The following is a 23,444-nucleotide window of genomic DNA, read 5'->3' as shown; positions in this document are numbered from 1 at the left end:
GGGAAGACGCGTTATCGGACACGACAAAATGAAAGAAAGGGCAGGAAAAGAAGATGAAATTACAACTGGAACATGTATATGCGTCTACATTTTATTTTATTCATGTTTATACTTTTAATCTTGTAAAATCTAAATAACAAAATGTCCAATACTTATTTAATAAAATGTTCAATAAATTCTCAGTCAGTGGCGCCCCGTGATTGAATGGGGCCTGGGCAGCAGCCCTTGTACCTGCAGTATACATGCAGGGTTTCTCCCAGTGTATTATAAGCCTGGCAGGCCACCAGGCTTTACTTGTGTCCCTCTAGGTTAAGCATTGCTTATTTAAGTTGTTTGTTTTTTTAATGTTTGCATTTTAAGACTTTACAGTTGATGTCCAGGTACTAATCTTCAAATCTTCCAATAACACACAGCTATCAAGAGATATTTCCTGTCGACTTTAAATATTTTTTAACTCTAAAACACAACGGGCCGGGCTTAGCAAGTTTTCTATGTTAAATACTGACAGAAGTATTTAACGCGTGAAAAGTTTTACAGGGTAAAGCGATAACGTGATCAGCAGCAGCTGTAGGCCTGAATCAATTTTCTTTTCCTTAATAAAACCTTGATGTAAAGACGGAAATATCTCATCTCTGAAATTGACCCAGAAAAGGAAAGCATCGACACCTTTTAATTATTTGCTTATTCATCGCATACATATTTAATTTAAGTGCTCACAGCACTGGGAGGGATCCAGAAATGCAGCAGAAAGCTGTTTCACTGAGCAAAGGACAGCTTTTTGTTTTTGTTCAGAATTTTTGCTGCTCTTTCCCCAAATCACTACTTATCCCCAAAATTAGTAATGTCTTTTTTTTTTTATACATGATTACATGCATGAATCATCAAGAAATGATTTTGACTAATCGGACCAGGACCTTCCACAATGGATGTGAATAACTTTGGATGAAATGGTAATCAATGAAATTATGTCTTTAAATGCAGATTAAATAACAAATCCAAGTTTTAGAAGTGTTTCTGTCTCCTGGAATAATTACATTGAATTTCCACAAAAGAATGACATTAAAAGTATCAGTAATGTCTTAAATCAAGTTTTCGTGCCATTAGGTTTGAAGCTTTTTTTTTTTTTTTTTTACACAATTTTCCTCAAAATGTCAAAATCCCAAAAGAAAACGTTTCAAAAAAAAAAAAAAAAAACCCAAAATACAATTTCTTTTTGAAATTACAGCAAACTTTCTAGATATTTATAGAAAAGAATAAAAGTTACTTTTTTCAGAAAATCATGCAATATTTGATGTTTTTTCCTGGACTGAGGGAAAAAAATGGCTCTTTAGTTTGCAGACCTCTGAGTACTTTATCTGGTTGAACACTCCACACCTTTAATTCCCGTTCATATTGGACTTTTCTTTATGATAATGACGACACCGAACCTCCGACTACGCTGTCTGAAATATTAGCCAGCTTGGATTCAAATCAGCGCATCAGTGTAATCACATTTCAATATTTTGAAGCAAATCCATTAATTTATATCAATAAAATGCCAGGAAACTCAAAGCGCAGACAGGTGAGCTAATGTGCTAAAACAAACTTAACTTCCATCTACCACAGTATGCGTTAGTACTAACTGAAAGGACATAAGTGTGACCTCATTTCCCCATTTTTACTCATCATCTGACACAGCAGCTGCACAGTGAAAAGCCAAACCTTCGAAGCTGGGTGCATTTGACACGTCCTGTTAACACCTCTTATTGATCTGCCCAGGAATCTACTTGACACTTTAAACCAATGCCTGGAGAAAGCTTTTAGACACTGAGAAGGAATCAGGATGAGTAAGGAAGGAGCGCTCTGCAGGAACTATAGTAAGGTGAGTAAAGGTGTGGGACGACAGTCGTGTCGATGAGAAGTTTTACATTTTCTTCGGTCATCATGACTCCGATTCAGATTTACTCTTGGTTTCATTTGCCCAGAACACATTTTTATGGAACATTACTATGTCCTTTAGAAATGCTATTCTGGATTTTATTCATAATCCCGATTCAACACACAAAGGCACATCATCTTTTTTCCTGAAAAAAAAAACAAAACAGATATTTCTCCTCAATGTATAACTAAAAAGTCCAAAAGTATCTTCTATCTTCTCTAATGAATAAAAAAAAACAAAAAAACGTTGAGTAATCACAAACACAGGATGCAAAATTAACTAACATGTTTGCAAATGTCTTTAAATCTTTGTTCCGTCTTAACAGAATGACGCCGTCTCTGTGTCCTAAGTGCACAAAGGAGCGTAATCACAGCTCCTTCCTCCCAGCTGCTGTTAGACTTTAGCCATCATTGCTCCCAGAAAACTGGAGCTGCAAAGCATTTTTTTAAAATTATTCTGTACATTAGTCCTCACTGTACAATCTATTATACTTACTGTTATTTTGTGAATCTACATGTTTCAACTTGCCTGTCGCTTTAAACCTGCATTTCTCCACTGAGGGACAATTAAACGTCGTTTCTACTAAAGGTTAGAAAAGGGGTTTTTTTTTTAGCATTTAGCAAAGCTAATTTTAGTTTCATTTTATTTTTTAACTCTCTTATAAGGGCTTTTATAAGTATTTTTCATTAGGCCTCTTAAACTAGGATTTAGTCTGAATTTTGTTGCATAAACATGTAAATTTGAGCTGGTATGACAATGAAGTTCCTTGAAATCATGATGAATTATACTAAATATGCATTATTGATGCAAGAGGTACGGATCAAACAACAAATTAAACACTTTGGATGCATTCTGACTGATGCCTAGTTGCTTATAGTACAGTAAATAGATTTTTGAGAGAAAGAGTAGATGCTACAAGATTTCTGTCTTTCAACCACTTCTTTTCATTCATACCTTTGTTTACATCAACATGTGACATATTTATTTTAAACTGTAAATGAATAAATACAATAAAACTTATAAGATCTCTCTCTAGAAAAAAAGAAAAATCTGATTGCGTGTTGCTTTTGCAAAATCTGACAGAAGTTTTTGTGATATTCCCAGTTAATTTCACAAGATCACATAAACATTTTGCAGGATACACAGCTACTTTTGTGAAATCTCACAAAGATTTAAGGGCGGACTCGGATCCGGCGTGTCGGGTTTTACAACAGGCATGTGCTGGAGACGCCTACACCTGTCATGTTATGTCCAGGCCAGCCTCTTTTTATAGATTTTCAACTTCATTCCTGAGCCTTAATAACATAAAACTAAGTATTTTTGCACTATGCTGATGCTGGCAGATCAGACTTTGACTATACAGTTTTTCTTTTCCCATTTGATGAGTAGAGAGACTCCAAATCAATTTCCCGTTAGGAACAATAAATCACCCGTCGACCAAGTGGGAGGACAATTTACGTTCTCACAAAAATGGTTCATAGACAAAATGATCTAACGTAAATTAAAAAAAAAGAACAAAAACTACATGTGATGGGTTCCTTTTAATGAATAGCAAGCTCTGGAATAGTCTTTTACATTCGCCACATTGGGCTGCACTCAGTACATCACCACCCACCATCTGAACATTTACACAAACTTCAAATGCTCGACTCTGTGAAAATGTGAAAAGCAGTTCATTGATTCAGACGGCTTAGTGTTGCCTTCAATCTTCAGGAGTTTTTCTTTGTTTACATTTTGTTCTTTCACACATCACACAAATTATCTACAAGTTAAGAATTGAGATGCATTTCTACTCTAAAATTTAATGTGCTAAGCAGAAAACAGAAAAGTCCCAAGGATTAGTGCTTCCCCCCCCCCCCCCGCCACGTAACAAATATAATCTCTTTTTGTTATTTGGAAGTTGCTCATCTTAAAATGTAAAAATAGACTTGCGTATTAAACAGATGTCAGATCTGCTTATTAACGTTCAAAGGCTAAAACAGGCTGTGCTTAACTGGACTGATACGGGGAAAGAGCTGCACCATTATTATCGTTATTCAACTTTTTAAAATGAACACCCTATATATAATTATATATATATATATATATATATATATATATATATAGAGGTCAGCATGTGGAATGCATAAATTAGATCTGAAGATGTTTTATTATTGTGGCACACAAGCAGCATTGCTGGTTTCTACCCCCTGACCTCTGACCTCCACTTTGTGTGAAATGATGATTGCTGATGTGAAGCTCCTCCTCTTCCTCGTCCTGCTGCTGGGGATCAGAAGAGTTTGATCATGCTTTCTCTAGACTTCCCCACTCCGACCCACTTCACTGAAATGAGAAACAACAGCGTTTGAGGACGCGACTGGCGGGTCCGGCTCAGGTTTCTCCATTAGCCGAGGAGATCTCTTTACAAACCCGGCACTTGCAGGAAGTCCTCGATGAAGCGGATGTAATTCTGCGCCTCAGGAGGCAACTCCTCGAAGCTCCGGACCGTCTCGGTGCTGCAGCGCCAGCCGGGCAACGTCTCGTAGTCCACCGACACCCGCGTCAACACGTCCATGTTCGCTGCGGCGCGAGAGACGGATATCGTAGTGAAAGTGGGAGAAAAACAAAAATCCTCTTTTAGGAGTTTAACGGCAGAAAATGGATGGGTTTTTATCTTCAAGTTTCGTTTTTATCCTTCTGCCTGGAGGAGCTGATCCAAACAAAATCAGCACCATGTTTATTCATCAGGGCCCAGAATCTATACGCAACAGATAAAGTGTCTTCTAATTTATGAATAAATGATAAAGACATGCCCACTTCACGGCTTTCACGGGAGTTAAATATTAAATTGTGAAAATTCAGTTCAATACATCGTATTTACTTCACACATAAGAACCAGCAAAGTTCCCAAACTTTTCCATTAATATCAATGAACTAAAGAAGACAGTTTCAATTCACTATTATATCATTTTTTACTGTTATTAATAATATAGTATTCTCCACATTCTACATCAGGGACAAGTAAACTAAAATAATGAAAACTTATGTCTAGACACCTGATTGGTCTGAGAAAGTCACAAAATTAAAAAGGTTCTCACCAAGTTTTCTGCCAAATTTCAAATAGAAATGATTTTGTTAATTCGAAAACAAGAAACGGATCGGCTTATTTAACCTCAGACATTCTTTAAATATCTGGTTTCAACTGTAAACAACATTTTCCCAAATTTAAATCAAGCATTTTCCAAACCTCGAATTTCACGTCTATTTGAAATTCAAGAATTTTCAAGGACTTTAAAGCAGCCAATACAAAACCCTGATAAACAATCCAGGAAGACCTCCGAGCAGCAGGAAGTGCTCACCTGGAAAGCTCGGCAGGGGTTCGCCATTAACCTTGTAAGCCACGCCCACTTTAATCTCTGGCAAGGTGTCCAAGATGTCCAACTTTGTCAAAGCGATTCTGCACAAACGAAGCACAGCTGTGTTGAGGGCTGGGGGCCGCAGAGAGGAGACGGAGAGAGGACGGCGCAAAACGGTTCCTTACGCCGAGAAGCCGTTGACCATGTGGGCGTATCGGACCAGAATCAGGTCCAGCCAACCGCAGCGCCTCCTCCGGCCCGTCGTCACGCCAAACTCTCGCCCTCTGCTCTGCAGCAGATCGCCGATGTCCTGCAAAGCCAACAGGAAGTTAAACCAGTGAAGCAGGAAGTTTATATACGTCTAAGGACTTTGGATTTTTAACTAAACGGCATCGATCTTTTTAAACGGACTGGTTTCCTGGTTTGGGTCTGATTATTAAACACAGTTCAAGAGAGTAATTTTAGGCTCCTCCCACTTGAAATTTCTGACCAATCACACAGCAGCTGTGGTCAGAAGACCCTTTAATAAAGTTCTACCCAGAAGACCCGTCGAGAGCTCCACGTTCAGGGTTTTGAGAACGAAACTAAATAATTTGGTTCTTGAATTGCTAGGAGAGGTTAAGTAAGTCAAACTTAGACACAACAGCACAAACACACTGGTTGGACATTAAAGCTGCTTTTGGAAAGAACAAAACTGTCTCACAATGTAGGATCTGGAATGTGGCGCACCGTTGGCCCCCTGTCCTCTTCCCCATCGAAAATGGATGAAAGTCAGGTTTTTGCCAGAAAACCAACTAGAAAATAAACTCCAATTGTGCCAAGAAGAGTGGTCGAATATTCAGCCTGGAATATGCCAGTGGGGTTTTCTTCTTGCCAAGAAACATTTATCCAGATTAGAACTGAAACGATTAATCGGCCTAATCAATGACTGAAATAATTGTCAACTAATTTAGTTTGAGCAATCATCAACTGGAGTATAAGACTCAAAAACACATTAAGAGCAGAAATTAATCCAAAACTGTACAAATAATATATACATTTTGCATTTATGGTAAAAAAAAATAAATAAAATATTTTTCTGTAAATATTTTCTGTCCTGGACTCCTCGAGTGGTAGCTTTACCTGGTTCAAATTCTGTAAAAGAAAACTAAACCTCCTACTAAGCACCTTTTAATGTCCAATTAATTAATTCTTCCAAAATTTAGCAGATAAATCCTTCAGTTTCACATGTTGATGTTGGCAGCATTTGGTTTTTTTGGTGCAGATGCCTCCTTTGTTACAAATGACCAAGCCTTCACTAAAGGAATGCTGAAAATTTTTTATTTTCTTACTCAAAAAAGCAAATGAATTACTTGTGTGTTTCCATATTGTAATGCATTTCTGACTTTGTTTAAAAAGGCTTTAGTGGTTAAATAAAAAACCTGCAGAATGTGCCTTTTTTATCTGATTAATTGGTAGAATAATCAATTACTAAAATAATTGTTAGTTGCAGCTCTAATTCAAATACTAGAGCGAGTGTTTGTATAAATTTCAGTGTCTGCAGATAGTAAATCTACAATAAATTCAAACTTATCTTATTTTTATAATATCATCCAAACTATCTGGTGTACATTCAGTCCAGCATTGTGAAAGAACGACTCAAAAACATAATTAAAAGCCTCAAATGAATATTTATACCAGCTGTGTCTGAGAATCAGGAGGCGTCGGACTTATTTTTGCAGAGCATCTCAGTGACTTCTGCAGCTTTTATGGGAAGCATTGCTCCACAAATCTGTCAGCGACTCCAGCTGGGTCACAGTTTCTCACTCACGTTATCCTGCTCAGTTGGAAAAGCACCAACTCCCACCCGGGTCGTATAGGCTTTAACGACGCCGTAGACCCGGCCGACGTACGAGGGAGGCACACCGAGCCCGGTGCAGACGCCGCCGACGGTGCAGTTAGAAGACGTGACGAAAGGGTACGTCCCTAAACAGAGACACGTCTGTTAGGGCTTTAACAGGGACAAAGAGAAAAGATGTTTCTTCCTCGTGTGTTGGAGTCGAGTCTCTGTCGCTCACCAAAGTCGATGTCCAGTAGAGCAGCGTTGGCTCCCTCCACCAGGATTTTCTTGCTGGGACCAGTGAGAGCTTTGTGCATGAAGTACACGCCATCAGTCACCAGGGGGCGCAGTTTCTCTGCATATTCCTACAAAACAACAGCGCTGCTATTACACTCAGAAATTCATCTGAGCATCATTTCAAATGATTTTGTTTGGGTTAAAAATTAAATATAAATGTAAAAAGGGAAAAACATAATAAGTTACTTTGAGCTGCTTCAGCTCCCCTTTGATGTCGACGTTGAGGTTTGGATACATGGCCAGGAAGTGATCGGCCAACATTCGAAACCTGCAAACCCAACCAGAGCAGATCTTAAGAAAAAAAAAAGAAAAAAAAAAAAAAGACTCAATTCACAACAGGAAAAAGATGAGAGCAGGGAGACGACAAGGTTCTTTCAGATTCTAGACTTTAGAGAGGTGCTGCCATCTGCTGGCCAAAGAACATACAGCCTTTTGTTATATTCATAAAACTGGTGATTTACTTGAAAAGTAGACTTTCCAGTCTACTTTTTCAGTATGAAAAGAGATTTTATAAAGTAGCGCTCTAAAATAAATTGTGGATGATATGAATTTAGAATGTTATCACAATATTTTGTGGTACTATTGTGATAAGGATTAAAAAATTATGATAAAAAGAATCTACTACTTATTTTTTAGCTAACTGGAACAGCATGCAAGGCACCAGAAACACAAATACTGCACTTGAAAACAACTTCCCATTTCTTAAAGAATGGGAAGTCCAGTTCATAATACTAAGCTGCAAAAATATTTGCTGACGGTTTTGTGGAACAAACAATGGAGAGTAGTAAAATAACAATTCAGATGTCAAGTTTTTTTAAACATTAATTGAAATTTATCGGGACAACTATACGATAAACGCCCACCACTATATGGATGCAACAAAAAATTTTCATTTTAGGAGATTTCCCCATAAATTTAGATGTCAAATCTTCTATTAATAGCTACAACAGGCTTTTCACAAAGTAAATTCCCTGTCCTCCTTAATTTTCCATATCGATAGGCTCACCTTATTCTACTTTTTTGCAATAAAACATTTTACTCTGGCTGGGTTTTATTTTGTAGCAGCGGGAGGGGAAAAAAATTGTCTCTGAATGGAAAAGGTTGGGCTGGACGGTTGGAACTTGGGACACAGTTGCCACTCACTTCTCTTCAAAAACCTTGAAATCTGAGACGAGGTCACAGACTCTCAGACCGTTGCGAGCGGCTTTGGATGAGTAGGCTGGTCCAATGCCTTTCTTAGTGGTCCCCAAACTGGAGAGCAGATAAAAGAAAAAAACACAGAAATAATTCACAATTTGAGAGGAGTTGCAGAGAAGCACATTCACATCGCGTTCAGGTAACTTAACAGACGTACTTTTTCCCTTCTTGCTGCTGCCGCTGCTGCTCCTGGATCCCATCGACAGCTTGGTGGAAGTTAAACACTAGAGGGGAGAGTGAACCGTGAGGGAAAAAAAAACAAAAAAAAAACATGTTTCCAGTTCAAAATTATGAAAGAGAACGAGAGAAGTAAGCAAACTCACCGATGTGGGCCCGATCGGAGATCTTTAACCTCTCCTCCCATCCCTGTAATCCTGCAGGAAACCGAGAAAACTTCAACTCACGTGTGTTTTTACACAAATCTGTCTGATCTGACTGGAGAAACGGTTTTTACCTTTCCCCTTCCGCAGATTTTTCTCAGCCTCTTCAAACAAACCGGGCAGGTGAATCACCACTCCATTGCCTGTTTACAAACAAGGAGGAGAAATTATTTAATACATCTAATAGCCTACAAAATTAATACTCATTGCATTTATGAGACTGCTAAAAAAAAAGCAACTACTTGTTAATGCATTTCAGGGAATAACATGTTTAATTATCTTATTTTAAAAAGGAGGTGAATTATTCATTTGCATTTTTTTTGTGTATTGCGCATATGCCGTACAAAATGTTTAGGTGGTTAAACGAAAAATCTGAAGAATGCGCCACTTTTTAAAAAATCCAATTAATCGATCACTAAAATTCAAATTCAAAAATACTTTACTGATCCCAAAGAGAAACTGAATGCTGCTGTAACTCATTTCATTCTAAATCTTTCAAAGAGTTATTGCAGATGACGACGCTGTGGGCAGGAAAAATCTTTAGTAGCAGTCTGTATTACAGCGGGTTTCGAAAAAACCTCTGACTAAAGACACAGTTTTTCCACTAATAATGATAATAATCACTAGTTACAGTCCTACTCTGGTCGGATAAAAACAAAATTGACCTTTTTTTGCCTGAACATCCTCTTCATGAAAGGGTGTCTTCAGTCAGAGGCTTCTTCACACCCTCTGTAATACAGACTGCTACATTAGAGCACATTTAGAGTCCAGACCTCAATTCGACTGGGAATGTGTATCCAGGTTTAAAAAAAATATATATAAATAAATCACTTGCAGGCCCAAAACAGACATCATGGAGGTGGGGAAACATTTGTGTGTTGAGTCCATTCATCAGTTCCACCCAGGGTAAACTGGGTCATCGTTCAGTTCAGCTTTCTGCCAAGCTGTACTGTCTCTATGGTTCAGTGCCCTCTGTTTACTACGGCGCTTTCTTATCTCTTCCTCAAGCGCCACTGGGGAAAAGATAAAGGAGGCCCGCTGAAGTTCGGATGCTGCCCTCGTTACTGATGCTTTTATCATCCCGCCATCTTCTGGCCTGAAAGCGAATAAAAGCCTACCGATGAATGAGATGGCCTTCTTGTTGAGCACGCCGCTGGGCAGCAGGTGGAAGTCGTACTCCACTGAATCCACCACCACCGTGTGACCTGCATTGTTTCCTCCCTGCAAAACAGCACAAAACATGCAGCCGTTCTGTCAAGACAGTCCTGCAAAATCAGGTTAGCAAGCTGTAATATCATTTTCTGATTAAGCCTCAAAAAGGCCGTGGCAGCTCTGCTGCTCGACAGGCAGGGGAATCACATTTGGGGTAATAGTCTCTGTAGCTGAGAGTGTGCAGAGCAACAGGGACAGCTTCTTTCTGCAAGGTCGATGCCTTACATAACGGATTATTCCGTGGCTATGCTTATCGGTGTGGAGGTCACGAGCTTCATTCTCTAACCGTGTCGTTCTCGTGACTATGACAAAAAAAAAAAGGAAGAAATAAACAAAAATGACTGCTAACATGAAACTAGCCCTTCCACATCCGGGAGGTCAGGGAAGGTGATGACGTCAAAGCCGGTCATGAATATGTAAAGGAGGCACACACACACACACACACACACACAAACAGTCTGACTTCCACTCACGAGTGGAAATATAACTGTTAGTTCAAATATAAAAACGACATTGGGCTAACGTATAGACGCCGTTAAGTAAAAACTGTTGCGCTAACACGGTGGTGTAGTTTGATACCTGGCACCTGCATACAATATCCGCATCCATGGCGAGCAAGTCCACAACTTTTCCCTTCCCCTCGTCGCCCCACTGCGCTCCGAGCACCACGGTCACTTTGTTCTGGGGCTCCCGCGGGGCGCGGAGCGACACGTCCTGCTGGACGTTCTCCCTCGGCCGCTTCACCACCGGCTCTCCGTTCAGGGAGGCAGCCTCCTGGCCGTTAACGTTAGCCATATTGTCGTCGGACGCCATGCTGCCCTCTCTCCTCGTTTTACCGCGTTCTCTCGCTGCTCCACGGGAAGTCCTGGCGTCCTGCGCCGCTAGGTGGCGCCGTTTCCTTAAATTCACTCATTGTTCTGGGTAAAAATAATTATTATTGGACGTTTTTAGTTTACTCTTTCGATTACCTCTATCTAGTGGCTGTGAATGACTTTGAAAGTATGTAATTGAGTAATTGTATTAAGTTTGAGCAGATTATCAGTTTATTAAAATATCGCGAGTAGGCAACGGAAAGGTATGTGACGTTACATGACGCAGTTTGCACAACTTCCGGTTGTTTTGCTTCGGTACTGAAATATGGAAAGAAAAAGGTCATGTTGTTGAACTCTTGACCAGAGTCTCTTGTCCTGTTAAGTGTTCATGTGCCTGTTAATATTTAACTTGCTGAATTGCACACCAGGCTGTAGATCTCTAAATCAGCTCCCGCAGCACATGAGGACAGAGGATTTTCCTGAGCGCATGTCCCTGATAGAGAGCATGGCTGTGCTGAGAGCGTCCAAACAAGCCCTGAGGAAAGATCTGAAGCGTCGGCTTGCTGCGCTTAGCGCCGAGGAGAAGCAGCGACAGTCCCTGGTGCTTTCACGCAAGCTGTTGGAACATCCCAAGTATATCTCCTCACAGCGAGTTGCAGTGTTTCTCAATATGGATGATGAAGTGCGCACTGAGGAAATAATCAGAGACATCTTCAAACGGGGCAAAAGCTGCTTCATACCCAGATATCTGAGCAGTAGCTCCCATATGGATATGCTGAAGATCAACAGTCTGCAGGACTTGGAGAAGTTGCCTCTGACATCCTGGAATATCCGGCAGCCATCGGATGATTGCAAAAGCAGAGAGGAAGCATTGTCTTCAGGAGGGCTGGATCTCATGTTGATGCCAGGCCTGGGCTTTGACCTCAATGGAGGACGTCTTGGGCGAGGAAAGGGCTTCTACGACACTTATTTGAGACGCTGCAGCGAACACCCTATAGGGAAGCCTTACACCATCGCCCTGGCTTTCAAAGAGCAGCTCTGTCAAAAGGTTCCTGTGGGCTCCAATGATGTCTTGATAGACGAAGTCCTATATGAGGAGCAGTAACCAGTCCCTTATGTGCACATCTCACATGATCCAGGATAATTCATGAATCACTTCCCACTTCATAGGAATAACAGCATGAATTCTTGTCTTTTTGTCTGACCTACTAATGAAAAAAACAAAACAAATAAAACACAAAATATCAAAGAACCAACCTGGTAATAAGACTCATAATTTGGACTTGCAAGCTTATAAACAGTCATGGTTTCTGATCATCGAGCTTTAACCATTTATGACTGAGAAATGGTGCTATAAGTGTTTTAACATATATTTTACATTGCAGTGGAGCAATTTTAACCCAATTTCCATTTTCAGGATTGTTTTACATCAGTCGCATTTAAGGGGTTTGAGCATGAACAACCTTTATAAGGTCATGCAGCAACATCTCAGGCTAATTTAGGTCTGGACTTTGAGTAGGCCACTCCAAAACCATCCTTATAACCAGCTTTGTGGACTCTTTCTCTTTGACATCACATTGATATTTAGGGTGTATGATAACAGAACAATCTTCTTCTCGTGTCATTCAGCTCAAATCTCCATTTTGACCTTAATTCAACACTCTGGCCCACTGCAGGCCGCTCTTTGTGATGTTCTTTCATGCAGGCATGCAGTATTGGCTACATATTGACATTTTACATATAAATCCTTATCTTCTCTATATATTGTTTGTATTTTTGAATAGCCCCAGCTTTCACTAGCTATACCCGGGCACCATTAGTTCTGTAACATTTCTATCAAACATTTTCTGTTCAAAAGCAAAATAAGTTGCTTTAGTAGTTTTAGACTGATGAATTTAGTAGTAATGTGGTGTATCAAAAGTAACCTGGGTTATTTATAACTATTCTTGACAAATTGTGTTTGCATTATTCATACACCACTTTCCCTGACAAGTGGTATGGTAGCCACTAACCAGCAGGAACAGAAACCTTCTGATTTGGGTTTAATGACTTTAAAATGGTAAATGTGCACTTGAGGGTTTTAATTACCAGCCTTTGCCTGAGCCATATGATATACAGATGAACTACTTAGGGCTTATCTTGGCTATCTACAGCTTCCAGGTCTCCTGAATAAACCTTGAGCACAACAAGCTAATAATTTGGGGGGGAAAAGAACTTAAAACATTAAAAATAATTAAATAAGAGCTCATGTAACGCCAATTAAGGCTAGGCGCCTGACTATGGCCAAATACATTAAAATTCAGACCGAAAGGTTCGGCTGAGGAGCCCGTGTGTGTGAATAAAACACCATCAGACAGGACGTAAGTTTAAGTTATTGTATTCAAATTCATATATTTGCAATAATAATATTTTCCTATAAGTATAAACAACAAGCACAACAAGAAATCAACAACAACAAAAAAATAAACCCTGATGACACCCAAGAGTGTCTTTTTCTCTTATTCAAGTCCGTTCTTTTGTATGCAGGGCGATTAATGGTCCATCAATCAATAATCAGAATGTTTTAAAGTCCATGACCCAAAGCAATAGGTCCGGAAAAGAAAAGTAATTTGGTTCAATAAAGTACTACCGCAAAGCTGCGGTGATCCAGTAGCTCGCCATCCTGGGTTGAAAGAGGTGGTGGGGGGAAAAAACCTGACCTAAAAAGGTCATAAATAAAAAAAAACATAATTAGCATTCACATTTAAATATTTTACTGCTATCCAAAATAGCTAAACATTCATCAAAAATAAAATTAATTGCTAAATTCCATAAAGCATTTCAATTCAAATGAATTTTAAGTTACATATCAAATTAAAGTGCACTTTCAAGTTGTATCTAAGTGTTATTGACATTAGAGTCAATTAAACTCTAATGGCAATTGTTTCAATAAACAACTGACAGTATTGTTTCAATAAACAATGAATTGTTTTTTTTGGTTTGTTGCGCAACTCCAAATAAATGATCCAATTCCAGAGTTCTGTAGACCCTCAACAAAATCAACGAAAAGTGACTAAAGGTATCCTAAAAAGGACAAATTTACAAAAAATAAAATCGCTTATTTAATACTTTGAGAATATATCTTCTATTCGGCCACAAAATGAAGAAAAAGAGAATGATCTTTTAATCTATAAGACCATTTTTAAGTCGCCAATGCATAGATTTTAAGTGGGCGTGTCGCTACCGCATTTCTATTGTTAAAAAACACAAAGTAGGTAAAATTAACGACTCACCGTCGAGTGGTTGTCAGAAAACACACAATATAATCCTTCGTCTGTGTTACTTTGGCTCGATCCAGCAGTATTCTTCAACGATTTTGGAAAACGCCAAGCACAAACAGCTACCCACAGGAGATTCGAGTTCTTCTTCTTCTTCTTCTTCTTCTTCTTCTTCTTTAGATTTTAACGGCAGCTTGCATCCATTATTGTTGCACTACTGCCATCTACTGGATCCTAATATCTATACCTCAAATTCTCATAATGATCCCAGTATTTAAAAAAAAAAAACGAAAAATCTTCTTTTCCCTATTTAACTGATCAACCACATTCTCAAATTTCAATTCCCTATTAAAACCTAACTCCGTTTTTAATAATCTTCTTTGATTTACATATTTTCTACAACTAATAAAAACCTGTTCCATTGTTTCTACAGTATCACTAACTACATAAACCAGTAAGATGTTTCCCCATCTTAAAAAGAGTTCCATTTAAAAAACTGTGACCGGTTCTTATTCTATTTACAATTATCTCCTCCCTCCTAATTTTTCCTCTAATCCTTAAACCATCAACTGCATTTTGTATCCTATATAAATGCCGTCCATTTATTATCCCACCTAATTTTCCATATTTTCTTGCTTTCTCTCCAAACTATACTTTTGCCTTCAGATTTAGATAACTTTACTGGCATATCAACATCTTCTTTTTTAATAACTTCCTTAGCCAACCTATCTGCTCTTTCATTGCCCAAAATGCCTACATGAGCAGGAATCCAAAATAATATTACATCTTTATTTTGTTCACATTCTACGATGAATAGCCATAACCTCATATAATATATTTTGATGATTATTTGTACATCCCTTTTCAATACTCAACAATGCAGATAATGACAAACTATTATTTTATTTATATTAGTATCCTCCACCCATTATAAAGCTACTAATATAGCCCTACTGTATATATACTGAGATAATCAGATGTTCTTTTTGAAATATTAATCTTTAATTCAGGAATCACTACTGCTATACCAGCCGCTTCATTTTTTGGGTCTTTTGAACCATCAGTATAAATCTGCAAATATTCATTATATTTATTCTGTATTTGATTATAACATTCTTGGTAAATATTTGCTATATTTCTTTCCTTAATGATCCGTCCATATTAATATATTTCCATGTAGGTCTCAAAGGCCACAATACTGTTGGACTAAATTATTTGTTATATACATTAAATGTTTTTGCTCTGTCGTCAGCCAACCCACCCAAAGCTATTAATTTGGTCCTTTCCTCTTTCCCAACAATTTTCTAATACTTTCTTAACTGGATGACCTTCATTATGTCCTTTCAAATTTATCCAATAATTAACCATTATTTGTTGTCTTCTGATACATAATGGCCTTTCTCCTGATTCTATTTGCAAAGCACATATTGGAGTTGATTTAACTGCCCCTAAACAAATTCTCAATGCTCTGGCTTGAATATCATCTATTTTTTTTTTTTTTATCTAGTTTTAGCAGCTGAACCATACACCACACTCCCATAATCTATTCTTGACCGAATTAGTGACACATAAACATTTTTAAGTGATTCAAAACTTGCACCCCATGTCAACCCTGCTAAACACCTCATAATGTTAAGAACCTTTTTACTTTTCTCCATATGTGATTTTCCCAAGTTAGTTTCTTATCAAAATCTACTCCCAAAAAACGAAAACAGTCAACCCTTTCTAACTCTTTCCCATATAAATATAGCTTTTTATCAACCCCAAATTTTTTATTTGTAAAAAAAACATTACTTTTGTCTTCTCAATTGAAAATTTAAAACCCCACTCTACCCCCCGCCCCCACTTACCCACTTTATGCTTTCCTGAAGAGATCCGAGTTCACCTCTGACCCGGAACTTAATAGTGTGCTGTCAGTTTGACCCGCCAAAATAAAACACGGGTTGATTATTTTGCGCAGATTACACTCATCTAGGTGCAGGGCGGAAGTTGCTCTACTGGGGGCCAGTGTACCCCTGCCTTCACACTTCATACTCAACTGTACAACTCTATTACAACTGTATTTTCGCTGGCTACATCCATAAAAATGGCCAATGTTTGTGAAAGTGGGATTTGTTGAGGTTTCCTGGTTGGTGGTAGCAGCTAAACACACACTCAAGCTATATGAGGTGAAGGGTTTGATCACCCTACGCTCCACTCAACCCATCACTGGCTGCTCATGCAGGAACGTGTTTGGAAACCTATTCAGACTTCTGACAGATAAACATGGCTCACCTTAAACATCTTGTTTCAAGTCACTTCACAAGATCCTGTAGTCCAACACATGTTTCAAGGTCATGTTTTCCTTGAACGGTTTGTGATACGTGTTAGAGTTCATACCATCACATTTCCACCTCTGTGCTTCACAGGTGTGAGTTTTCTTTTCCTGTTTTGCTGTGTTGGGTTTATACCAGACATGGCATCTCTTCTGATGTACAAATAACTCAAATTTTGACTGATTTGTCCAAAAACTATGTTTGTTTAGATGAGGGGTCTCAAACTCCAGTCCTCGAGGGCCACAGTCCTGCAACTTTTAGATGTGCCTCTGCTGCACCACACATGAATAGAATAATTGGGTCATTGGCAAGGCTTTGGAGAATTTATCTACACAAGGAGGAGGTAATTAAGCCATTTCATTCCAGTGTTTTGTACCTGTGGCACATCTAAAAACTGCAGGACAGTGGCCCTTGAGGACTGGAGTTTGACACCTGTTGTTTCGATCGTCCTTGTGCACAATTGTTAAAATTTCTATTAAATATGCATCTATGTCTGAAAATCACACAGGGTAGAAAAGTCGTTATTTTTTCCCATGACTGTTTTTTGTGGAAATTGTTAAGTGTAACCTTAAATATGGCAGAAACTTTGACGAATCAATTTGTTCTCGAAGTGAGAACACCTCCCCGTTTGATCAAACGGACTCAAATTAAAGGTTGTATTTTTGTAAAATCCCCAGCATGAGAGTGTGAGGTGTTCCTTCTGCAGCAACAGGATTTTAATTAAGGCTTAGGGGGTGACAGTAATTGCAGAGAGCACTCTATGAACACAACAAGCCCACAGTTTATTAATAATCCAGAGTATGACTGAGCAGTCCAATAAAGTTGTGACAGCTTTGAAGTGGCTACTTTTTCTCAGAAACACAGAGGGCAACAGCAGCAACCCGATGGTTTGCATAAATCATCGCTGCTTCATGAAGATAGCAGATGTGTTTGCAGGCTGAAAAGAAAAAGCGCATTAGCTGAATTATTACCACATCATATATTATGAGAACATGGCATAAAATTGATACGAAACTGAGTTTCATTTTCACGCTTATCTTGCTACTTTTTAATGATAACTTTTGAATCAGTTCTTACAACATTTATCTGCACAATAGCAATCATTGTTAGGATATTTTCTCTTTCACCAATGAAGAAAAACAAAAAATACTCTGTTATCCTCGATGTTAACATTTGAGAGATTTTTCTAGGTGGAACTGAACAAATGTGCTATCCAGGAGGATCCGGTGGCAGTTCTTACATGAGTGGTGCCCTGGGTCCCACTCTTATCTCAGACAAAGCTAAAAATATTTTCTTAATTAAACTAAAATTAACTTTACTAAATTAATTATATTAACAAACAGTATTGGAAAGAATCAAAGTTTAGTGCACAATAACCAAGTTCAAGATAGTCTTAGGATCTAAATTCGGTCAAGATTACTTAAAAATAGAGAAAAAACCCTTTAGTGTAGCCTTCAATCTGTAGCTGTAGCATCATTAAGTAGGTTTAATATTAAGAGGACATTCACATAGGAAATAGGAAACTATTTCAAGTCGCAACGGATCTTTTTTCTTGTGACGCCCCCGGTGGGACATGACGCCCTGTGAGGTTGCCCATATGTGATAAGACCTTTTCCACTAATGTCACCTGATCCCTCTGAGGTTAATAATCAGTCATCATTCAAAGACTGCATGAAGAAAAGGGAAACGTACAAACAAAAGACTCGTGGACAAATAACTGTATATTTCATTTATTGTAAGTTCACAAAAACAAAAGACAAAAACAAAAAAGTTAAAACGTCACCGGCTTCAAATCTGTGAAGGCTCAGAGGAACAAACGCAGCAGTGGCCTACAGAACTGACAGGCAGATGGTTGAAATCACTGGCTGTCAATTCATAGGTCATCACCTTGTGGCCCATTGCGTCAAAATAAATTAATAAATAAATACTTTCTCCAATCGGCAACGGCAACCTTTGGTAATCGGTCGGTCTCTGCAGGTAACAGCACCTCCACTGGAACTGACAGCAGCTTCCACATGGAGTTGCTGTTACATCCAGCGACAACCACTGGGATCGTCGTTGGCACGGAGGATGAAGATCGCCTCACACGTCCGCTTCCCTTCAAAGAGAGAGAGAGAGAAAAGAAAGCTAAGAGATTTAGTAGCCGGCCGACGCGGCTCCGCTCCCAGGCAACTTTGACCTGACAATTTCCTCCTCCCAGTTTTTATAGCCTGAAGTATAAACAGCATCATTGCTCGTACTCCTCCAACAGCACGGCCAAAGGGCCAAGGCCTGTGTAGATAACACAGATTTTATGGCAGCTGTCAACAATGAAGGCGAGTATAAGGGTGTGTCTGACCTGTGTACCTGCAGGCCCCGCGTTTCCTGCTCACTCTGACATTTGTCTTCATAAGCTCTTGCTAACTAACCTGCTTTGTAGGTTGAGCTGGAATATTTGGGATATTTTGTAGTTTTTATTCGAGCTTGGAAAGTTGCAAGAAAAAAAAAAAAAAAAAGAAGACACAGAAATATAACTCATTCGTCATGGATCAATAAAGTACTAAAAGAGGGAATAAACACCAAAGAAGATAAAGATGGGTTTTACCTTACAGAAAACCATTTTGGTGGTTTTGTTTCTCTCTTCCACTCACCTTCAACTTCAACATGGCCCGGCGGATTTCACAGAAGAGGCCAAAGGTTCGAAGAGCAGCAGGGTGTCGTGACCCACGGGCGGACGTGAAGGCCGGAAAAGGGGCCCGAAGCCCACCTGCCGGGACCGGGTCAGGCGTGAGCGTTGCCCACGGCGATCGGCCAGAACGAGACAGAGAGAGAGAGAGAGAGAGGGAGAGAGAGTGGGGAGGGGGAGTCCTCGTTTCGATGCGAGCAGCAGGAAAGACGGCGATGGCAATGGCAGCGAGGCACGGTGGCCAGTTTAAGTCATCGGGAGTCGCTGGAGGGTTAATTATTACATCTGCTGTCAATATTTAACAGGCCGAGCGCCCTGCCCCTCAACCCAACATCCTGATTCCACTCTGAGTGGCACTGAGGGTGGGGCCGGGCCCTCAAGTACATCTCTTTTGTCCCTCATGCAGAAAATATGTATTCAGCACCACTTATAGCCCTCTGGAATCAAAATCTACAAAAATAGATAACTAAAACTGGATGGTGAAACCTTTACTTCATAGACATTTACATGTAGAGATTACAGAGGACTTGATTTTGGTTGGAACGAATAAAAAACCCGCTTTAGCCTCAGGTTGCTTGATCAGAAGACAAACTCAAAACTGTGAAGCAATCTCACATGAGGAAGCAAAAAAATAAAAATAAAAATAACTCTTGATCTCTGTCGATCAGACGACATTACAATACAATAAAAGGTTAAAGCCTTCGTTAAAGATTGGTGGAGGCCTCTTTGGTGCGAGCAGGTTACAGAGCGTCGCAAAAAAAGTACTCATTTCGAGGACTTTAATCGCGTTTTATCACGTTATGACCGCAAACTGTGTTTTATTGAGATTTCATGCGACACAAAGTAATGCTTAAATGTCCAAGTGGAAGGACGACGACACATGGCTTTCAAATAAATAAAAAAAATAGAAATCTGAAATGTTGATTTGTCAAATGTTGCTCTGATGGTTGAACAAATTTTCTTGTACAAAAAAAATATTTGCCCTCTTTTGTTTTTTTTTTTACAAATCAGCTCAAACTACGTCAGGATGTCTAGGTCCTAGCACCCAAATTTAGTGTGTCTTTATCCCAATGATTGCCTTGTGCTTGGTCATTCATTCAATCAATCATCCATTCATCCATTTTTTTATTGTAATTGCTATTAAAGCTCCAGCAGACCTCACAGACTAAAATAAGAGCCTGGCAGCTGCAGTAGAAAAAGCTCTGGGAACATCTTAGGACACAGCTGTCAAACTCAAGGTCCGGGGGCCAAATCTGGCCCGCCGCAGCTTTTCATGTGGCCCTCCAGACTCCAAATTACATCATTAAGTCCTTCCAGTTTTTCCACAACTCTGAAAAATTCACACAAAATCAACAAATCTCCACATTTGCTTTCTGATTTTACTGCAAATTGTCTCAAAATTGGTCAAAAACTGTATGGGTTTTAGTGACTGCTGCCTCAGCCTTACTTGATTTTACAGTCTGTAATTGACACGAGTAATAAAAAGTCACATTTAACATCATACATTAGCGCGAATGTCGTAAAAATCCCTTACAAACATTTGTAAGTTGGCGCCACAAAATCTGTAATTTTGATTGCAAAAAAATCCCAAGCACTAAAGCAATCACAAAATCTTGGAGGAACAGCTATTTATTGATGCTTTCACTGCTTATTTGGTTTTATCAATTAATTAATAATTACTTAATATTAAGGAATTATATAAATATATTGTCTATTTTTCAATATATTTATATAATTCCTTAATATTAATTTTAAAAAAAAGTTTTATTTCCACTGGGAGATTACTTCACTTACAACAAAATATTTTTCCCATATTATGAGTGAAATAATCTGCCAGTGGAACTACTTTTTATATCAATATTGAGAAATTATTGGCTTAAAACAAGCTCCCATATCTTGCTGAAAAAGTTACTTTTGTCCTATTTCAACATATTCGAAACTAAACCAAAAGTTTTTGGTAGGATCATTTTGCAGCGTTCACAGAGAAGCTGGAGTGACACTGACATTGCACTGTACCGAGACGAACTCTATTCTCTGAATTTCATTTAGGGGTATCAGAATTAGGGAGGTTACTCTGATCTCTTTTCATGAAATGTTAGCGGCTGTAATGTGGAAAAGTTCAAACTGTACGACAGTTATTAAAAAAAATAATAATAATACAGATGTTGAACCATCTGTATTTTCTCGCAGAAAAGAAAAGCTGATTATAAAATACTGAAACGTGTTGTTTTGTATCGGCATCACGAAAACGTTTCATGAATTATAACCTGCATTTCTTCGTCTTATTTCTTCTTAATCAAACGGGCAAAGGTCTGTTTGTTCTGATTTGAGTCACAATGAAACGACCCTAAAACCATAAAAGAAAGATAAATTTTGTGTTTTTCTGTCACCTTTTTATACTAATCCTTCTTTTAAACGGTCTAATTTTTTAATAACGCAACACGCTTGCTAAAAAAGAAGAAGCATGAATTATGGTTCTTTTGTTTTTCCTTTTACCTGACTTTTTAACCTTTATTTTGATTTTTTTTGTTTTTTTATATTCATACACTTGAGCTATCTTATCTGAGGGATCGGTACACCTTAGAGCAGAGTCCAGTGTCCTCAGGAGAGAGAATATCCACACAGCAGTTCTAGCCGTGCAGATAAAGCCTCTCTTTGCGGCTTGGAGTCGACAGTGACGAAGGTCGTGATAACTCCGAAAGCAATTGAGATCAGATAGCTGCATCCGCTCGCCGAGCCCAGAGCACGTTGTCACATGCAGGCCCCTCACGCCCCCCAGCCTGTACCCGCTCCATGAGCCGAGTTCAGAAATGATTGACTCTTTAGGGTTGTATATTCCATGAGTTCAATGACTAATTCAAGTTTAGAGCAGCCTGTGGCTCCTTTCTTTATCTGCAGCTAGGTTTTGTTCCTAATGGCGATTGCCGCCTCAGCTTTTTGAAGATTTCCTGACATGAAATTGGTCATGGACTGCAGTTTGGTTGCGGTGAACGTGACGGGAGATGCTCGAGACAAAAGAATTTGTGTGAAACACCTGATCGAAGCAAGGAAGTGGGATCTGCCCACCGTTTCCACTGTATTCGCAGAGGAAACGGCCCTCCGTGCAAAAAGTGTTAACAAAAGTCGTCCTGAATCAACTCTTTCACTTCTTCTCCGCCGTGAATCACGCTACAAACACAAAACTTTAATGCATTTTATTCAGAGTTTAAAACTGCGAAGTGACGGGATGACGCATGGTTTCCAAATTCAAATGTTCCGCAAAAATAAATAAATCTGAAAAGTGTGGTTATGCATCTGTGTTCAGTGCCTTTTATGCTAACACCCAGGCGTAGACACTGTCTCATGCTACTAGAGCAACTGCCCTTTTTTCTCTCTGAACAAAAAAGTGCCCTTCTGAAATACTTGGGTTTTTTTTAGTGCATACATTGTGATCCAATGTAGCAATTTTGGATTTAGAAGTATACACTACCAGTGACCCACATTTTTGTAAGTTTGCCTGACAATACCATTGGATGCTAATGTTACAACTTCACTTGTCTCATTTTTGTCTAAGCAGAGCGAAAAACAGCAAACCGTTCCCTGCTGCGACATTATTAAGCATCGGCATCAAACAGAAATTAATGATTTAAAATGGGTGTACATGATGCTCCCAAATTCTCTCGCCACTACAGCTGTTAATTTGTGGCAAAAAGACAAAAAGGTGTTGGATCTTTGCGCTGAAACGTTGAGCTTCACCCAGCTGGGTTAGGGTTACTGTGACCTCTCTCGCCCTCTGCTGGTGGCAGCAAACATTGCAGACAGAGAGAGGCGTACCGGACCTGCTTTCAGTTACCATTATGCATTCAAAATAAGACAAACAATATTGTTAAACACATTTCCAGATCCATATGGAGCAACAGTAGAAAACTGAACTCAACATGGCCATAGATGTGCATTCTGAGACAAGTGTCAATAATGGTGGAAGTTAAATACAACAAACATTTAAATATTTACCCACAACCGAACTCATTGGTTAAAATTTCTACATAATTATTAAAGTAAATAACTGCATTAATAAGCATACTCTGTATGCATTGGCAGCAAATGTCTCTAAAGTGATATGTGAAGTGGGAATGCGTATGTTTATGAGAATCTTCCTCCATCAGAACATTTGCAAGGTCAGACACTGATGTTGGCTGAGAAAACCCGACTAGCACTCTCCCCTCCAATTCATCCCGAATGTTTCCTATTGGGTCTC

The 23,444-nt window shown here is 39.0% G+C and overlaps 2 protein-coding genes across 2 annotated transcripts; one reads left to right on the top strand and one right to left on the bottom strand.

Annotated features, from left to right (window-relative positions):
- Positions 1-3,440: 3,440 nt before the first annotated feature.
- Positions 3,441-11,033, bottom strand: LOC102236833 (adenylosuccinate synthetase isozyme 2-like). The gene is made up of 13 exons (XM_005800757.2): positions 10,738-11,033; positions 10,065-10,167; positions 9,021-9,089; positions 8,890-8,940; positions 8,724-8,790; positions 8,513-8,620; positions 7,556-7,637; positions 7,311-7,437; positions 7,064-7,218; positions 5,439-5,563; positions 5,257-5,354; positions 4,328-4,477; positions 3,441-4,240 (listed from the first exon to the last, which is right to left on the bottom strand). Exons 1-13 carry the CDS (start codon positions 10,969-10,971, stop codon positions 4,188-4,190), a joined length of 1,422 nt encoding a protein of 473 aa, XP_005800814.1. The 5' UTR covers positions 10,972-11,033; the 3' UTR covers positions 3,441-4,187.
- Positions 11,034-11,163: 130 nt separating this feature from the next.
- On the top strand, positions 11,164-12,226 carry mthfs (methenyltetrahydrofolate synthetase). The gene has a single exon (XM_005800801.2). The coding sequence runs from the start codon at positions 11,359-11,361 to the stop codon at positions 12,073-12,075; it is 717 nt and encodes a 238-aa protein (XP_005800858.2). The 5' UTR covers positions 11,164-11,358; the 3' UTR covers positions 12,076-12,226.
- Positions 12,227-23,444: the final 11,218 nt, after the last annotated feature.

Source organism: Xiphophorus maculatus, chromosome 11 (assembly GCF_002775205.1).
Source record: "Xiphophorus maculatus strain JP 163 A chromosome 11, X_maculatus-5.0-male, whole genome shotgun sequence".
NCBI lineage: Eukaryota > Metazoa > Chordata > Actinopteri > Cyprinodontiformes > Poeciliidae > Xiphophorus > Xiphophorus maculatus.
This window is presented reverse-complemented; position numbering and strand designations above follow the sequence as displayed.

Bases quoted from the DNA above. Each gene is read 5' to 3' on its own strand.
- LOC102236833 (XM_005800757.2), bottom strand. From the start codon at position 10,971: ATGGCGTCCGACGACAATATGGCTAACGTTAACGGCCAGGAGGCTGCC. The intron at 7,638-8,512 runs GTGAGTGGCAAC...TTGGGTTTGCAG, and splicing joins TTCAAGGTTTTTGAAGAGAA to GTTTCGAATGTTGGCCGATC. The intron at 5,355-5,438 runs GTAAGGAACCGT...TCGTTTGTGCAG, and splicing joins ATGGTCAACGGCTTCTCGGC to AATCGCTTTGACAAAGTTGG.
- mthfs (XM_005800801.2), top strand. From the start codon at position 11,359: ATGTGCCTGTTAATATTTAACTTGCTGAATTGCACACCAGGCTGTAGA.